At 35.5% G+C, this 20,174-nt stretch overlaps 1 protein-coding gene across 1 annotated transcript in view; it reads left to right on the forward strand.

The window, feature by feature from the left end:
- The window catches only part of RALGAPA2 (Ral GTPase activating protein catalytic alpha subunit 2), a 165,569-nt gene that overhangs the window by 7,016 nt on the left and 138,379 nt on the right, over positions 1-20,174 (forward strand). Inside the window, exons 3-9 of the mRNA XM_029286429.1 lie at positions 2,872-2,921; positions 4,104-4,161; positions 5,476-5,519; positions 9,867-10,044; positions 17,174-17,286; positions 18,262-18,397; positions 19,725-19,924. Of these exons, the coding sequence (XP_029142262.1) occupies positions 2,872-2,921; positions 4,104-4,161; positions 5,476-5,519; positions 9,867-10,044; positions 17,174-17,286; positions 18,262-18,397; positions 19,725-19,924 (779 nt within the window). The remainder of the gene's footprint in view (positions 1-2,871; positions 2,922-4,103; positions 4,162-5,475; positions 5,520-9,866; positions 10,045-17,173; positions 17,287-18,261; positions 18,398-19,724; positions 19,925-20,174) is intronic.

The raw sequence follows: 20,174 nt of genomic DNA on the forward strand, positions 1-20,174 counted from the left end.
TCCTGCGAGTCCCCTGGACTGCAAGGCGATCAAACCGGTCAGTCCTAGAGGAGATCAACCCTGACTGCTCTTTAGAAGGCCAGATCCTGAAGTTGAAACTCAAGTACTTTGGCCACCTAATGAGAAGGAAGGACTCACTGGAGAAGAGCCTAATGCTGGGAAAGATTGAGGGCAATAGAAGAAGGGGACGACAGAGAATAAGGTGGCTGGATGGAGTCACTGAAGCAGTAGATGTGAGCTTAAATGGACTCCAGAAGATGGTAGAGGACAGGAAGGCCTGGAGGAATATTGTCCATGGGGTTGCGATGGGTCGGACACGACTTCGCAACTAACAACAACAATCTAACCTTTCAAAAAATTGTCTTTGAGATTGTTTGCAAGTGGTTTAACTATTTATTAAATTTCTATCCTGCCTTTCCATACAAGGGAGCTTACAGCAATAAAAATGCATTAGCAATTTTTAACACAATATAAATTATGAAAAATTAAACATCAATATTATTACAATAAATTTTAACAATTTAACAATTCAAAGTTTAAGTGAAATTTCTACCATTTTTCTAAGTACTGGTAGAGTAGAGCCATACACATCTCTCTGATGAATGCATTCTGTTATCTGGGTTCCATGCAAGTGAAGACCTTGTCTAGATTATTAAACTTCTGGAAGTAGGAAAACCTTCAAAATAGCCTCTCCTGCTGATTCGAGTAATAAGCATGTACGTAGAAGTTTAATATGCTCAATTAGTCTAGTTTAAGGAAGGCTTGGTTTTTTTTAATATAGTAAGGAGTTACTGTGTACAACCTGTTTCAGCATGAGCATATGGCGATTAACCATATTGTTTTAAGTGTTGGGCACCGTTTTGGGGCAAGCTAAGTCTATAAATATATATTCAATTTGAACTTTAGTGGAACTAGATAATGATTATATTAATAATCATTATCTTATTAATTGCTGGACACAGTTTTTGAAGTATACCGTCAAACCTGTCTTGGAAATAAGTGATGATCTTAGACATACAGTATTTTGTGTTTAAATCATGATCTGGGCTGAGTTGGGTTTTTTTTTTCTTCATTAAAACAAACTAAAATAATATATAAATATCATAATTAAATTAATAGAGAATAGCATTTATGGAATGAAAGTTTCTACATCAAAGCTCGAACAGTGTATCAGTGTCAGTATTCCTGAGATAAAACTACATAGGTTGCATGATACTTCCAGTGTCTGAAATACCCATCTGTTGCTTTCTTTTACAATTTTCTTCATTTTCCAGAAATTTGTAGATTTATAACTGTATAACCACCATTGCTGACTCTAATTTCATATCAAATTCTAGGCAACAAGAATATAGGATGTTAATTTTATCCTTGAAGCTTTTTCTCTGTTCTTTCACTGGGTATGACTAAATGCTTTATATTGGAGATTTTCTACTATATATTTACTTCACTAATATCTTAGCTAAATTAAAGTGTTTAATCCTTTAGACCTTAATTTAATCCTTTCTCACATTTAAAACTGCCGAAGAAAGTAGAAACTAGGAAATATCCTTTTTAAGATTAGTCATCTGAAAAGAATGAAAGCATAAATATAATAAGTAATTTAAAGGAGTTTAAAATTGAAAAACTGGCAAAGATTATCTAAACATGTATGACAAATTATTAAAAGAAAACAAAGTGTTGCAGAGGAAAATCTGAATGAATTATTAAAAACAAAACAAAAAGTACAAATATAAGTTGCTATCAGTCACCATGGCTAATTTTTTAAAAAAGAGTGGAACTTGTTGACTATTGTACCATAAGCTTCCTGAACATATAATTAAGTTGCCATGATCCTCTTATAGACACTGGTTAGCCCTTGCTCAAAATTGTGTTGGTATGGATTTTCTAAACAATTATCAGAAGATTATGGTGATTGCCCCAAACTCCAAAATGAATAATTAGAACATCCAGGCCATCATCAGTCTGGAAGTGAAGCCTATTGATCAAAGTGTGGACCTGTACTTCTTTTGTCCATGAGTTATGAGCAAGCTAAAGTAGTATTTAAACTACAAATCTTGGATGTAGAGTGACAAAATGAGTTGAATATAGTCTTTAAGATGTTAGGAACCTTACTCTGAATTGGAGACCAAGCTAACGTTATCTCATCACCCTGGATTTGCAAGACTGAATGGTTATAGATTTGGGGCCCTCCAGTTCAGAAACTAGGCCATCTTTGGTACTGGACAGGGTTGCATTGCCCCAAACAGACCCAGAATCCTCCTAGACTCATGACTCCTGCTCAACGAATAGGTGGCAGTTGTGGCAAGGAGGCCTTTGTCCAGTTCTGTTTTGTGCACCAATTGCATCTGTTCCTGGATTGGGAAGTTCTGCTCATGGTCACTCATGCCTTGATGACCACCTGGATGACCTCCCGGATGCACTACTGTAATGGAGTTTACATGAGGCTCTTCTTGAAGAATATTTGGAAGCTTCAGCTTATGCAGTATGCAGTGGGATGTGCAGCTATATGTACCCCTGGAAGGGCACATGTTATATACCTCTATTCCATGAGCTGTATGGGTTTCCGCTTTGCTTCCAGGTCCAATTTAGAGTGCTGTTTTTTATCTTTAAAACTCTTCATGGCATCTCTGAAGTGTTTCTCTGTCCTATATCACCTCCTAAAGAATCAAGAGAAGTTTAAGAAAAAAATGTTTATCTGCTTCTTTTACTTTAATCTCAGTGAATGTGACCGCCCCCCCCCCCGTTTTACTGCTAAAGTGCAAAAAACATTTCCTTATTTCAAGTAAATGCAGTACTTCTGTGGAATTATATCATCATTGATATTATTTTTATGCATAATGAGAAGGAATGTTCTTTTTCTCTGCCCTTCAGGAAATAAATCTCAAAGGGAAGAGTTGGATTCCGTTCTTTTTCTTTTTGAAGTAAGTTACCCATTTTCAACAAATACTGAGCGTTATAGTTATATGGTTCTTTATAAACACATTATATTTTCTTACAAGGACAATGGTATGATCCTAGGTATCGGAGGTGGGGGTCCCTCCCTTTTAATTGTTTAAATAAATGATAAAAATATGGCAATGTAATTAGACCAGCCTGTTGTTAGACAATATGTGGAATGCAATTTTGCAATTAAAAGAAAGAGGGAGAACAAAGACAAAAGTTTGGAAGCAGACAACTTACCATTTCAAGAACATAGATTTCCATTTTGCAGATTCTAGTCAGAACATTTATGAAACTATCAACCAGCTGTGTGAGCAGTTCTAGATACCTATTAAAGTAGATACCTAGATGGTCAAAATATGAGGCAACGACATAATAATTGCATGATCAAATGGAAGAAGTTTAAGTAGAAATTCTTGCCTCTAATTAACAAGGACAAGGCTGATTGATTCATTAATGAGAAGTTGTGTCTGAATCTGACCAAGAAAATATATCTGATAAATTAGTCACTTGGCTGCCTTTGTGAAATGTTGCTAACACACAAATACTTTGATAAATGTGAACAATAAATATTTGCTCATTTTTTTAAAAAAAATAGGAATATTGTTGTATTTTCTTAGGAATCAGGTTAACATTGAGACTTGAAACAATAAATCAGAGCATCTGAATGCCAGCAGTCTTACCTATGTTATCTAAAGCTTCAGATTTTGATCAAGTTTTGGGTTCCACTGATTTGTAAACAGATTGGTAGAGTGATTTATATGTTTAATTATAATAAAATTAATTGGCTCTGTTTAGAATATTATGTGATTCTAACTTTGTGGTTTGTGAATAATAATTTAGAGGTCTAAACTAAGTATGAACCCAGTTTTGGCTTATTTAATAAATAATCCATTATGAAACTCTCATGGACTATAATGTGTGAATCTAGTCAGTGACTCTGTACAACTAGTTGTCAATGATACTTGATTTCTAAGTTTAAACTGCCTTTGCAGTTGAGGATTCTGTAGCTCTTTACTTCAGAATAATACCTGTTGAATTCTGTGGTTTCAGTTTTGAGTACATTGGATTATACTCTGCACTATGCAAATTAGACTAAATCATTAGATCTAAAAAGCTGCTTTATGTAAATTTAAAACAATGTATTTTCTTAACTTCTCCAGAGGATACTACAATTATTTCCTGAGAGAATTTTCTGTCGATGGCATTTTCGTAGCATAGGTAAGTATACTTCAGGTTTGGATTTAGGCTATTTATTTTAAGTCCAGATTGATATGTTTCCCCATTTTACCTTGTAGTGTAGTTAAGGTAAAAAGATGCTGTCCCTTAATGGGAAACAACAAATTGGATTGACATGTGATATTTTACGCTTTGCACTACAATGGTTGCATATTAGATTGCTTTTTCATATGTTAAAATGTCAAATGGAAGATATTAAGGTAACCTTTATAATCTCTTATAATCTCTTTAATTTGGTATTTGAACAATTGTTTGCTATAGTAAAGAAACCAATGGTAGTTCAGATATAATTGCATCTGAATTGTTAAACTGTTACGTGATGAAAACATGCATCATCTATAACAAAATGTATTGGTTTTAATCAACAGTTTGGAAATGTATTTATTGTTGAAATGGTTGCCCAGTTAACTGGAATGAATTCTGTTAGGTCCCAATAGGTTCTAACACCTGTATGGAAAATCCTACAAGCTATCTTTTTAAAATCACAAATTAAAATAAATGTGAATAATAAATTTATGAGAACACATAATTAAATGAGCGCCTCAAGATCAGTGTGTTTTCTTAGAGGTGGCTATTTAACTTACTTAAAGTATTTATTTGTTTAGTTCAATTTATATAGCCACCAACAATAAACTGTATCACAGGCTCACTTAACCTCCCAATCTTTACACTTGGAAGAACAGCCAAAAGGCAGCAGGAGTGCAATCAATCTATCCTTGGGAGAGTAGTGTTCCAAATGGCAAGTGCAATGACAGAAAAGGTATACTTCTTGGGTCCCACTAACTAGATGACACTTTTTAATAGATGCGACCTCAAACTGGGTAGAGACCATCAGAGAAAGATAGTGCCCCAGATATCCTGGCTCTATAGCATACAGGCCTTCATACAAGTGGGGACCAGCATGTTACATTGAATGAAAGTTATTTTAAACAGATTGATAAAATATTAAAACCTTTTTATAGCAAGGACAACCATCAGATTTTTTTAAAAAAAACCTCTATTGTTTATCTTACAAAGATAGGAAATGTAATGTTAGCCATTATTCTATTGTGTTTCCTGCATTAAGGGCTACACAACATATTTGGAAAGTATTTAACGAACGAAGTAAAATTTTGAGCCATATGCATGTGAACATTTTTTATTCTATAGTAGTCACAGTAGTATATAATAATTTGTGGCCACTAAAAGCATTACTATTTTAGTTCTTCTTGAATTTACATTTATTTTTATCAGCCATGACTAATGGTAGCTAATCTTTAATTTGAAAATTTCCTAATCCATTTTTATTTATTTTAGGGTCAATTTTGAAGAAACTTTTGCACACTGGAAACTGCCTTAAGGTATTTTAGTGCTTGCTTTAAATCCTGCATTTTTCTAAGCACATATTTATAACATTTAGTTTATTAGAAGAAAATGATTTGTTAGATACAAGACAACGTGTGATATGCTATTTTGAGATGTTTCAATGCTTTTTGGTCCTAGTTATATTTTTTTGTGGCAGCAATCTCCACATGGGGGGAGGAGGATCAAAAACATTGCAAGATGGCAGTCGCAGCAGTGTGATTTGAACACATGTACCCCATTTGTGTGTGTACGCTGCCCCAGATAAAACTCCAGATGTGACCCTATTTGCAAGCTTGGGTCACAAGGATTAGCCGGGAGTGGAGTAGCTTGCTTCTCAGAGTCGTAGGTGGTCCATTGCTAGAGGTTTTCAAGAAACAATTGGATAACCATTTGCCTGGGATGGCATAAGGATTTCTGTCTTGGGCAGTAGGTTGCACTAAAAGATCTCTGTTAGATAAAGACACTTGGCTTCACTCAGAGTTGGATTCTGATTGGATAGGTTCTTTGCAGGAAGAGATGGTTTGACCTGCCTTGAAGCAGAGAGTGGTTTGCCACCTTCTCAGGAGGCTAGTCTTGGACAGTATTGTGCTCAATTTCCAGCTTTCTCCGTTTAGAAAAGGTTGTTGAGAGGGTGATAGGCACTCAGCTTCAGAGAGCCTTTGATGAAGCAAATTATCTGGACTCCTTTCAGTCAATTTCAGGTTGGGCTATAGTACTGAGACAGCATTAGTTGCCCTCGTGAATAATCTCTGGAGACCGTCCTGTTCTCCTAGATCACTTGGTGGTTTTTAGTATCATCAACCATAGTATCCTTCAGAATGGCTTTAAGATTTAAGAGTTGAGGACACTGTTTTGTGGTTGTTCATCTCCTTCCTAAGTGGTCAGTTCCTATCGGTGTTTTTGGAGAGTGGGTAGAGGTTTTAACTTTTGCCCTCGTAGTGGCTTCTTTTAAATTTCTACATGAAACCACTGGGAGAGGTTATTTGACAGCACAGGTTGCAGTATTTCAGAGTGTTGATAATATATACTGGTCTCCTCGCTGGTCAGGTAATGCCATTCATGTCTGTGCAAAGAGGTTGTAAGTGTCTGGATGGGGAGGACCTGGCTTCAACAAAGTTGCTTTGGGTTCTTCAGCCTCCTGGATCTGGTTAGGTGTCATTTATGATTCTTCAGAGGATAACACTCCCCTGGCTAGAGCTGGTTTGCAATTTGAGAATCTTCCTGGATTTGCAACTTCTGCTCAAGGAGCAGATGGCAGCCATGGCTTGGGAGGTCTTTACACAAAATCATCTTGTACGTCAATTGTGCCATTCCCAGATTGGGAACCCCTGCTCACCATCACACATGCCTTGATCACTACCCAGTTAGATTACTGCAATACATAGAGCTGACCTGGCAGACCATCCGGAAACTGCAACTTTTCAAGAATGCAGCAGCAGTTTGCCCATATTACATCACTGCTGTACTAGCTGTATTGGCTCTCAGTTTCTTTCTAGATATTATTCATACTGCTTATCATTTTTAAACCCTAACAAAGGTTTAATTGCAGGATTGCCTTTCCCTGGGGGTATCTGCCTATTCCATTAAATCATGGAGACATGCACTTTCCAGGAAAACTTTCCTTAAGGAAATTGTCATCTGGTGGGACCTAGGAAAATTGCCTTCTCCATAGTTGCCCTGCCCTGTGGAATACCCTCCCTTCTGATATCTGGCAGGCTCATACCCTTGGGTGGAACAGTGGCTCAGTGGTTAAGACACTGGGTTTATTGGCTGGAAAATCAGTAGCCAGGGTTTTAGACCCAAACTCTACGCAATGGAGGGAGCTCCCAGTCCTCGCCCCAGTTACTGCCAACTTAGCAGTTCAAAAGCATACAAGTGCAAGTAGATAAATAGGTACCACTTTAGTGGAAGGTAATAGTGCTTCCTGACATCATGCTGGCCACATGACTGTAGAAATGTCTTTGAACAGCAATGGCTCAGTGGCCTTGAAACGGAGATGAACATCACTCCTTATAGTCGGCAATGACTAGCAGAGTAAAATCCGCAGGGACTCCTTTGCCTTACTTTTTTTACCTGACTCTTCTCCCAAGCATTGAGGAAAGGCGAGGCTAGAGGTCAGGAAATGTGAATGTCTGTGTGGGGGACTCAATTTTGGAGTGCCAGAATTGTTTGGATGTTGATTGCATGAATCTTGTATATTTTGTTCTCTCTTTGTGACCCTTCAAGAATTGTTGCATATAAGATGGACACGGATGGATGGATGGATGGATGGATAGATAGATAGATAGATAGATAGATAGATAGATAGATAGATAGATAGATAGATAGATAGATAGATAGATAGATAGATAGATCCCGTCTTGCTCCTACAGAGTCATGGCCCCAAACTTTATGGTTGCTGATTACCAAGGATTTTTGTGCATTTCTGATAAAGATGAATATACAGTGATTTGCAGTTTGTTCTTTTCTGTATGCTGATAAAATCTACATCTGAATTGTTTGTTTAAAGGGAATTAGTAAGCAGTAACATTAGTCAAATCATATTTGGGGAGATAGTATGCTTTGTAAATATAAAAAACAGACTTCCCCTTCAGTTTCACCCATTAAAATGCCTCACTCATATGGGGTCAAAAAAACCCCACCCCTTTATTTCTCTTCCTGAAAGTTAGGTTGGATCAGAAGAGGCATTTAGAAGAGGCAATTGACTGATAGTTCAGTTAAATATCAGTTGGCAATATTCAGCAAAGAAATATAACCTGTGAACTTCCTGGTGGAATTGATCCAAGAGAAGAAGCTAATTTTGAGCTCCTTATTGTAATGCAATCCATACAAATATGTGTTAAGTTGATATACTTGAAATAAAATTTGGTTCGGTGCAGAAGGAAACTAAAGAGCTTAAATCTTGTGAGAAAAAAAATCACGGCACCAGAAACAAAAAGACATAACATTTGGAAAGAAATTGGCAACCTGTTAAGAGCAGATTCAAAACTACCTCTGCAGAATATCCTTATATGTGTAGAGAAGGAGCAACCTCTAGTGGCTCTTGTAGAGAAATGTTTACTAGAGTAAAAGCTGAAAGATTAAGCTGCACTTGATACAGCCTGGAATCCAAGTAAGATTCCAATGTTATTCTAAACTAAATCCAGGACTTTATTTTCCTATAGCCGTTGTTTGTTATATTATTTATTACCTTTATTTTCATCTTCACTTGATATAATCTCTGTAGTTTTCTTTTTTGAATTTTTAGTTTTGAAATAGTAATTTTATGAATACAGTTAGTTTTTATAATTATAGTTGTAGGAATCAGGTTGGGTATTTCCGATATAAAATTATACTATTTAAACTTTATACTATGTCACTTTGGATATAGTATCATGGAATGTTAAAGATCTGAGACATATAGCCAATAGGAGGACTGTTTAAAATATACATAAACTAGATATTTTAAAGTTTGAGATAGCTTTTCTGCAAGAAATTCATATTTTTCCTGAGAAAGAAATATTTACTTGCTAAGATGAATTAACCATGGATTAATGGTTTGAAAATAGACAGAATTATTATAGTAATTAAAATTCTTTAGATTTTATAAGAGGGGAAAAAATTCAGACACTGAAAGTGACTGAATAATTTGAAACGCTGGTAGTCAGATGATTCTCATGAATTTATGGTCCAGTTAGAGATAAACCTATTCTATATGGTTGTTTAATTTAAGGAATTTAATTTGGTCTATATAAGGAGATGCAGACTCAAAAGAAGATACTTGTAAAAATCTATCCTAGCAAATGTTCACGTTTGGATTTATTATTATTTTCTTGATCCATAGGTCAAGAATTGTTCTATATCTGAGGATGGTTATACTATTTATGGTTTTTGGTAACAAATGTTAATCTTGTATAAACTGGCACTTTTATATGTTACTATTAAAGGATCCACAATATCCAAAATATTTTGCAATTTATTTTTTCAAATAAATACATTGGTAAACAAAAGAAAGATTTGGGATGTACTTAAATTTTAAATACAGCATATAGGTATCTTATATACATATGCTGTATACAAGAAGAAAAATAATCATATCACATTAGGAAAGTAAAGAAATCATTATTGTTGACACAGTTGATGGCACCAAATAATATAAGAATTGTATAGAGCTTTTAAATCTGCTAAACTGACACAATAATTAGCCTTCTTATAATAGAATTTCCATTAAGATCTGTTAAGCAGGCATAATTCTGAAGTCTAATTGTAATGTTTTCATCATTTTTGTTTTAAAATTTGATTGTTTCTAATACATGTTTTGTGAATATTTTTATACTGGTTTTTAAAATATGCCTTCTTTTCAGATAAGATGTGAAGGAATACGATTATTTCTTCTTTGGCTGCAAGCTCTCCAGACTAATTGTGCAGAAGAGCAGCTGTTAATTTTTGCTTGTCTTGTGCCTGGTTTTCCTGCAGTAATATCTTCAAAAGGTCCATGTACACTGGATACCCTCATCAGCCCTCCTTCTAGTCTTCCTAATGGTTAGTTTTATAATCTTCTGATTTTTTTCTTAGGTTTCTAGATAGTGAAAGTTAGTTGCTACGCTAATGAAATATTTGTCAATTGACACGAATTGCAGTCTTGAATAACAGTTGTAATAAATGCTTCTATAGAAAAAAAATAAGCAATAATTAAAAAAATATTTTAATTATTCATTTAGGAAATCTGTGTTCCTCTCATTTCCTTAAAATAAACATTTTTGTTCTTTTCATTTTGTGGGTTATTTTATTAGGCCTTGATGTAATGTTTGCAACAAGCTATGTGGGCAGAATTACCATCTGTATCTTCTATAGTGTTGATTACAGTATTGATAGTATAGTATTACAATATTAATACCTAGTTGGTCAATTGTGCAATGTTTTTGAAAGGAAAATATCACTGTCCAGGATGTGTGATACACTTTTGATTGTGTGTTTCTGATTTTAGCTGAGAGCAATAAGTGACTGTATTTTCTGGTCTTTCTACCTGTCCAGTTTGGTTCAGCAGGTTGGGCATGTTACAGGTCTTGTCAGCCAAGGAATGTGAATTGCATAGCAAGCACATATATTTATTTTGTATTGTTTTAATTTTTTTAAATTATTTGTATGCTTTTATGATGCAGATCGCTCAGAGTCACTTGCTGAGATGGGTAACTACAGAAATCAAATAAATAAATAAGCAAGCAAGCAAGCACTGCTCTGTTCTTTGTGTCTTATAGAAGATTATTCTTGGGAACTCTCTTACTTTTTTGTATTTCGCTGAGTGGTTATTGTAGTTTGAGAAATGCCTGAATTAAACACTTGAGATACTAAGCTTGCCAACCAGCTTGCCAACCAGTTATGGCATGACAAAAGACAGTGTGTAGAACATATAAAGGTACATCATCCAATGAGTGTAAATTGGTATTTCTTTGTGTCCTTGCCAATGCGTTATGCCAGTATGGGTGGACTAGCTCAGAAAAGCAGGTGGAAAAGCAATAGCTTTTTTCACAGTTTTTCAGAGTATTTATTTTTAAGTTGAAGTGGGATACTTTATGCATTTATTCTATGCAGTTTCTTTGTAGGCTGTTTGCTGGACAATTGAAGCTGCTGTGCTATTTGTTCCTCATTCCTAATGCCTTAAAAGAGTTGAACAGGGAATGCATTTATTGTAGTGAAATCCTTGAAGGTGTCTGGCTGAAACTTGGCAGGAATTACTGTCCTGTAATTTTCCATTCCATTATTATGCCCAAAAATGAAGCAGCTGCAGTCATTAAAAGGATGTTTCTCCATTATATTCTATGGTCCAAGCTTTCAATTGAAACTCAGAATTGCTTAAATTGAATTATTTGCCTTTCAATCTTAAAGTAGAAAATTCAGTCATGCCACCTGCTAAAGTTTAGATTGGACCAGAGCTTGTTAACACAGGTTTGTTACATACATAATTCTTTGATAGATGAAATGTTACTTTAAAGATTAAAAGGGATCTTGTTTTCAATATAATTAGAAAAATTAGTTCTTGATGTATAGCATAATTGAATCTTTGACTTAACTGTTTATGGTGGCACATTAGTGATGTAGATTTTCCCAAATCAGGATGAAAGTCATGATGAAGAAGAAAGCACAGAGAGGGTTAAGAAGGCAAGTCTGTTAATGCAAAGGGAACCTGTGAATTTTGGCAGAATATTTCTTTTAATTGGAGTTGTACAAATATCTAAAAGTTCTGGATTTAGTCAACAAAGTTTTAAAGAGTTTAGTATTAGTTCTTATTGCAAGAGGGTGTGTATGTATGTATGTACAGTATATGTAATGTATGTATGTATGTATAGTTCATTGGGACTTAGGGAAAGATCATTGTGTCAAACATGGTTTCAGCTCATTATACCAGTAAAATTGTACTATTGCATTATATATGTCCTTAAAATGTGCCACAATTAATAGATAATTTTGAAATTATCTTTCTCCTTTGAAAACCCAGAACAGTATAATTGTTCACAGTGCACTCTTCTCTCTTTCATTGTGAGGGGAGTTGCTAGGTATTGCTTGTTAAGAAGAGCCATGTGTGAGAGTAAGGTCCCTTGCTTCATCATGCTTACCATTTTTTATCTTTATGCTTTATGTTTTATTGATATGATTGTAATTTCTTTGTTGTGAGCCACCAGAGTTATTTAGAGTTGGTGGCATACAAGTTTATAAAATGTTGTTGTTGTTATTGGTCGCACAGTCAGCCAGGTGTTTGGACTGGCTTTGGCATTTTTATCAAATCCGTCCCAAATGACCTGGGATAGGCAGATGTTGTTTGACGATGTTAAAAGCCACAGGAGGTATGCTGTTCCAAGTAAAGCTGCCATTTGCTATTGACTGATTATGCTTTTGGTAGTAGTAGTAGTAAATACAACAACAACAACAACAACAACAACAATAATAATAATAATAAATCCACTGATTAATTGTTCTCACTGTCAGGAAATTTCTCCTTAGTTCTAGGTTGCTTCTCTCTTTGGTTAGTTTCCATCCGTTGCTTGTTGTCTTGCCTTCAGATGCTTTGGAGAATTGCTTGACTCCCTCTTCTTTGTGGCAACCCCTGAGATATTGGAATACTGCGATTATGTCACCCCTAGTCATTCTCTTCATTAAACTAGACATATCCAATCCCAGCGACCATTCCTTATATGTTTTAGCTTCCAGTCCCCTAATCATCTTTGTTGCTCTTCTCTGTACTCTTTCTAGAGTCTCAACATCTTTTTTACATCGTGGTGACCAAAACTGGATGCAGTATTCAAGTGTGGCCTTACCAAGGAATTGTAAAGTGGTATTAACACTTCACATGATCTTGATTCTATCCCTCTGTTAATGCAGCCTAGCACTGTATTGGCTTTTTTGGCAGCTGCAGCACACTGCTGGCTCATATTTAAGTGATTGTCCACTAGGATTCCGAGATCCCTCTCACAGTTACTACTATTGAGCAAGATACCATCTATACTATACCTATGCATTTGGTTTTTCTTGCCTAAGTGTAGAACCTTACTTTTTTCACCATTGAATTTCATTTTGTTAGATAGCGCCCAATGTTCAAGTCTGTCAAGATCCTTCTGTATCTTGAGCCTATTTTCTGGAGTGTTGGCTATTCCTGCCAGCTTGGTGTCGTCTGCAAATTTGATGAGTTCCCCATCTATCCCCTCATCCAAATTATTGATGTTGAAGAGCACTAGGCCCAGAACAGAGCCTGGGGCACCCCACTACACATTTCCCTCCATGTAGATGCAGTTCCATTGAGGACCACACGCTGAGTATGGCCTGTCAGCCAGCTACAAATCCATCTGGTGGTGATGCTATCCAACCCACATTTTTCTATCTTATCAAGTAGTGGGCTATGATCTATTTTATCAAATGCCTTACTGAAGTCCAAGTAAATTATATCCACAGCATTCCTCAGGTCCACTAATTTTGTCACTTGGTCAAAGACTATAATAAGATTTGTCTGGCATGATCTATGTCAACACTGCTAACATCGGATGTTTTTGCATTGACAACAGAGGGAAATGTAGCCATCTTTTACCTTTTGCTTTTAGATGATGCTGGGAGGGGGGATGTGAACCAGAGTCCAGCTAGACATAACAACACTAAACCTAGCGTGAGAAACAAGGTTATTGTAACCAGAGCTGATAAGGAATTGGCGGGCTGGAGAACTGGAGAGGAAGCCCGCGCTTCAAGCTAATTGGGGAATGTGATTTATGACTGTTAATTGGAGGAGGGAATTATATTTTGATGCTATGTGCTCAGGGGAGGGGAATTCAGTTTTTGGCTTCAATTATGCAGTGCCGATGTTATGCTACTCAAAGTAAAGATTCTTTAAGGTAAACAATGCCTTGAAGCTCTTTTGAAGAGTTTCATCTGTCGGAACCATGACAATCTGTTTTTCACAAACCCATGTTAGCTTTTGTAATGACTTTGTTTGCCTCTAGGTGTTGGTTGATTTGTTGTTTGATTATCTTTTCCAGAATCTTCCCAGATATTGAGGTCAGGCTGATAGGTTTCCTGGATCCACTTTTTCCCCCTTTTTTGAAGATGGAAACTACATCAGTTCTTTTCCAGTCCTCTGGTAGTTTCCCAGTGCTCCAGGATCTTTGAAAGATATAGTTCAATGGTTCTGAGATCACATCTGCCAGTTCCTTCAGAACTTTGGGGTAAAATCCATCTGGTCCTAGTGATTTGAACTCATCTAGGGTGGACAGGTGTTCACTTATCATTTTCTTGCCTATCTTAACTTGTGTTTCTAATTTGTTTTTTACGGTACTGTTTTTGATAGATTGGACTATTTNTTTTCCCTTTGTATAAAGATGGATGCAAAAAACGAGTTAAATAGTTCTGCTTTCTCACTGTTGCTTGTCACCTTCTTGCCACTTTTTCCTACTAATAGACCAATCATTTCCTTAACCTTTTTCTCGTTGTTTACATGTTGAAAGAAGCCTTTTTTGTTATTTTTGACTTTTGTCGCAAGCCTTAGTTCATTTTGAGCCTTAGCTTTCCTCACTTCATCTTTGCAAGCTTGGGCTATTTGCTGATATTCTGACTTAGTTATGTGTCCCTCTTTCCACTTTCTATACTTGTCCTTTTTGTCTTTCAATTTATCAGAGAGTTCTTTATTCAGCCATGCTGGTTTCTTTTGAGAGCTGTTATTTTTCTTCTTCATTGGTATTGTGCTAGACTGGGCTTTTATAATCTCACTTTTCAAAATTTCCCAAGCTTCGTGAGTTGTTTTCCCCTTGAGGATTCTCATCCATAGAATCCTTCCCAAGCTCTCTCTAAGTTTATTGAAATTAACTCTCAAGTCCAAGACTCTAGTTTGACTGTGTTCTATTGCTTGTGCTTGCATAATGTTGAATTCCAATATTGCATGATCACTCCCCCCAAGGTTCCTGTGGCTTCAACACCTTCTATCATTTCATCTCTGTTAGTGAGAATTAGGCCCAATATGGCTGATCCCCTAGTTCCCTTCTCTACTTTTTGGCAGCAAAGTTGTCTGCTAGGTTTGTCAGGAATCTGTTTGATCTTCCACTTGGTGCAGAGTTTGTCTCCCAGTTGATGTCAGGGTAATTAAAGTCCCCCATTATTATTGTGATGTGCTTCCTACATACCTTAGTTAGCTGACTAGCAAAAAGTTCATCTATTTCCTCAGTTTGGTTGGCTGGCCTATAGTATACACCTATGGCAATGTCATTTCCCCCCCTTTTATATTGACCCAAATGCATTCAAGACAGTTGTGAGCACACCAATCTGAAATCACAGTTCATTAGCTAATGTTGGTCTCCATATGCATTGAGTTCGTCCCAAGAGCCTAGGATATCATAATGTATTGGCATAATGTATGTGTGAATCCATACAAATATATTTTTGTAATTGAAAGATAGAAATTTTGTCAATGCACAGATTTTCCAAGAGTCATCTAAAGGCTTTTTGGTATGGCACTCAGTATGCCAATAACCACTGGGACCACCGTTGCCAGTTGGAGAAATTGGAGAAATATCAAGATAAGCAAATCAAAGTTAAAAGATTATGGCACAATCTTTTAACTTTGATTTGCGTATCTTGTTATTTCACCAATTCTTTCTCTTCTATCCCCTGGTATGGCCACATTAATTGTCCTCACTTTCTTCTTTTCAATCACAATTAAATCCAGTGTGTTATGCTCCAAGAGTGTATCAGTTTGTATTTGGAAAGCCCACAATAATTTAACCTGCTCATTTTCTACTACTTTTTCAACTCTATGTTCCCATTAATTTCTTATTATTGGCACATGATAATTTTTACAGATGTGAATTGTTTTGGTGACTATTGTTGTTTATAGTCAGTTTCTTCAGTCTTCTTGCACAAGTCGAGTATATGTTCTATATGTTTCTTCAGCTTCTTTGTACAACCAACACTTTGAATCATTTGATCTTTTTTTTAATTCTGGCCTTGAGCAGCCAAAATCAAGCCTTAAGTTTCTTTTTTTTTTAGTATTCCAGTTGTAAGCCATTACCTAGTTTTATGTGTATAAACTTTTACCACAATCTTTTGTAGAAATTAATCTTGTAATTCTTTCCTTTATAGCAGTCTGTGCTTTTATTATATTAGTTTGATATTCATGTTTTGTTTCCTGTACATTCTGTCCAAGTTCCAGTTTTTAAGTTGCATCAATGCTTGGTCTTGGTGATCAGCCAATGCACGATTTTCTTCTTCAACAGATTGTTTGACTTGAAAATAAATCTCTGACTCCATTTCTGTGGAGCCAGTATAATCTACCAATATCACTAACAAGGATGTAATGCATAATGAGAGTAGTTATGAGCTTTCTTGTTTTTCGGTCCAAACTGTCCAGCTCAGCTTGTGTCCAATTAATAATCCCAGCAGTATATCACATCACATGTATGGCCTAGGTATTGATGGCTTTGATGTTGATTTCACCATTTCAATTTTGTCTTTAGCATTTTTCTCACTCTTTGAATTTATTCTTTGCTAATCACATTTTTCATTTGCCCACATGCTTGATGTTATCCAACTGTAAAATGCCCAGTTACTTGTAGACTTCATCCTGATGGCTTCTGATGGCCATTCGGCATTTCAATTCCATTACTGCTTGTAATTTTACTGTACTGTAGCACATTTCTCATGATAATGGGGATGGCGATGGTTGCACAGTCAGCCAGATGTTTAAATTAGATTTGGCATTTTTGTTCACCTATCAAGTCCTTCCCAAGGACCTGGGATAGGCAGATGTTGTTGTTGCTAGTATTATTATTATTTTGTAAGTGCTGCATTAAGTTTCCAAATGCAATTTCAAGTCTGGTTTAACTTATAAAGCCTTATATGGCCTGACTCCTGAGTACCTTACACACTTTCTCCTGTAAGAAGAAATTATCAGTCATTTTTGCTCAGTCTAGTGAGGAGACAGTATATATATATTTAAAGTAAATGAATACATTAAATAACAAAATGCTAAAATGCTTGTTTCTCTGGTTATCTTTTCTGAAAAAGTAGGCTTTTTGTTTGTGACTTGATGAACTCAGCCTCAGGTTTTTTTTATAGATGAAATACAAGCTGTTGAGAACCGCTAGTTTCAAGGGGTACAAATTTTATGGTATGATCATTTAAAAAAAAATGTCTTATTTAGGGAAAATATATCCTGAAGATATAACACCACTTTTACCACATGCTACTGGTGAAAAGATTGAAGACCCAACTTGCTACTTTCTTCAGATACTCCTAAAATATATGGTAATTCAGGTGAGCACATACATAGTAAATTTATTTCATTGAAATTGTTTAATTTATTCATGTATTCACATATTAATTCCCATAGCACTGTCTTATTTCTCATCTTTTCTCATCTTTCCTACTATCTTCTTGCATTGGTTTCTTACAATTTATTAATTGGTGTTTTTAATTTATGATTAATGATTTTAACTATGATTATGACCTATGACCTATTATTTCCTGTTTACATGTACACTGTGAACTTATGCACTGAAAACAAATTTGTTGTGTGTCCGATCACACTAGGCCAATAAAGATTTCTATTCTGTTCTGTTCTATCCTATTTTTTCCTATTCCTATTCCCTATATAATATCTAAAGTAAGTTGAGGCTTGGGGAAAAAATACTGGCATTATTTTCAAATTAAAGTAAGGTGGTCCTTGCTTACTGACAGTAAATGGGAGCAGGAACTCTATCACTGGTCACAAGGCATGATGTTACATGACCATACCAACTTGTGCTGACAGTTCTAGCAACCCACTTGTGGTCATTAAATGAATCCCGTTTGGCCTTAGCATCCCACAGTCATGGGATTGCTTCTTGCAGTCCCCTACCGGCTTCCCCATTAACTTCACTTGTTGGAAGCTAGCAATTAAATTTGCAAATGGTAACCACAGGACCACAGGACTCTGCAATGCCTAATTGTGAACTGGTTGCCAAATTCCCAAATTGCAGTCATGTGACAATAGAGATGCTGCAATGGCTGTCGTAAGTCCCCCTTGTTCAGTGCCATGGTAACTTTGAACAGTTGCTGGCTAAGTTGACAATAAGTGAGGATTACCTGTATTTATAGTTTTTATTAATTTTAATTTGTATTCTAAATAGCTTAGATTCTATGTTCTCGGGGAGGGGAGTTTGCATTAAAAAGTATATATAGAATTTTCCATTACACAAATATTTCAGCATTCTTTCATTTAACTTGAATTCTTTTTTAATTCTGGCAAAGGCTGCAAAGTTGGAATGGAAGAATAAGGAGAACCTTGACACAGGATTTAAGTTTCTCTTTGCGCTCTTCAGAAAGTATTATCTTCCTCATTTATTCCCCTTTATAAAACTAACCAACCTCTACAATCCTGTGCTTGGTAAGTAACTATTTTACCTCATTTATTTTAATAACAAATGAAGAAAAATTTCCCCCCAATATTAAGATTGAAATCTTTAGAAAATAAGTTTAAGATCCAGAAAGATATTCATAGATTTGAACACTAGTCCCTATCCAACAAAATATAATTCAGTAGTGAGAAAAGTAAGATTTTACACTTAGGCAAGAAAAAAACAAATGTAGAGGTATAGAATAGTGGATAATCACTTAAATACAAACCAGCAGTGTGCTCCATCTGCAAAAAAGCCTACACAGTCTTGGACTGCATCAACAGAGGGATAGACTCAAGATCACATGAAGTGTTAGTACCACTATATAAGATAAGATAAGACCACATTTGGAATATTGCATCCAGATTTGGTCACCATGATAAAAATGATGTTGAGACTCTGGAAAGAGAAAAGCAACAACACTGATTAGGGGACTGGACACTAAAGCATATGAGTGGTTGTAGGAACTGGGTGTATCTAATCTAACAAAGAGAAGAAGTAGGGGGTTGACATGCTAGCAGTCTTCCAATATCTAACTGCTGTCACAATTCTCCAAAGCACTTGAAAGCAGAAAAAGAAGTAATAGATGGAAAGTTATCAAGGAGAGATCCAACCTAGAACTAATGAGAAATTTCCTGACAGTGAGAACAATTAATCAGTGGAATGACTTGCCTCCAGAAGTTCTGGGTGTTCCATCACTGGAGGTTTCTAAAAGAGAGTGAACAGCAATTTGTCTGAAATGGTATAGGATCTCCTAACATGGGCAGGGTGTTGTATAGAAGACCTCCAACATCCCTTCCAATTTTGTCATTTTGCTAAATAGGTATCTTTATGTAGATAACATTATTTTCTTGATAAGCCATATATAATTCCCCTCTATTGTAAAATTTACATTCATCCTACTCCGGAGAACAATGACACTCGGAGAAAATGGCTTACCAGATGGGCTTATTTTTTTAATCATGGCTTCTGATTTGCAACTTAAAGTTAATAAAATATTGATCTACCTTATAAAATTTCTTTTAAGATTACAATTTTATTTTTTTAAAAAAGTATATTTAGGGTCAAGATTTATTTTACAAACCCATCCATGCAACTTATTTTACCTCTCTTAATTCAGATTACTCTCATTATGTACAGTTCTTATTGTATGCTTCAACCATCCTTTCGATCTTTTTTGCCTATGAAAGCACATTATTATCTTCATTTGTATTTCCCTCATTTGTCCTGACAGCCCAGTTTACACTCTCTGGAATGTGAATTTCCATTTATAAGTCAGGTTTTTAAAGATTCAATTTCATGTTTTGTGTTTTACAGAGATCCCTGGCCTGCGCCCCAAACCAGTATATGTTAGTATAACTTGTGATGGCGGAAATTTTTATAGTACAAAAATTCCATACCTGGATGCTCGTGTAACTTTTATAAAATGGCTTGTAAATTTTTTTCTGGAAAAGAAATATCTTTTAGCAGCACAAACTTTCAAAAATGGTGTGGAAGTTCTACCCAGAATCATTCAAGTATGTTGCAAGTGTTATTTAGTTTAGCATTTCTGACGTTGAATCAACATCAAGTTACATTAACTAAATTGTGACTTTTATATGAGCTTGAGTACTTAAATTTAATTCAGCAAAATATTACATATTTGAGACCTAATATCTTAAATAATATCATGTGCCTAGTAATCAACTTTAGTAATGGAATAACATCCTTTTAATAATTAGCATTATTCAACATTTATTTCAAGTTAGCTTAAACTAGTGGAGATGG

The sequence above is a fragment of the Protobothrops mucrosquamatus genome, unplaced genomic scaffold (genome assembly GCF_001527695.2).
Source record: "Protobothrops mucrosquamatus isolate PMUCROS unplaced genomic scaffold, P.Mucros_1.0 scaffold_213, whole genome shotgun sequence".
Lineage (NCBI taxonomy): Eukaryota > Metazoa > Chordata > Lepidosauria > Squamata > Viperidae > Protobothrops > Protobothrops mucrosquamatus.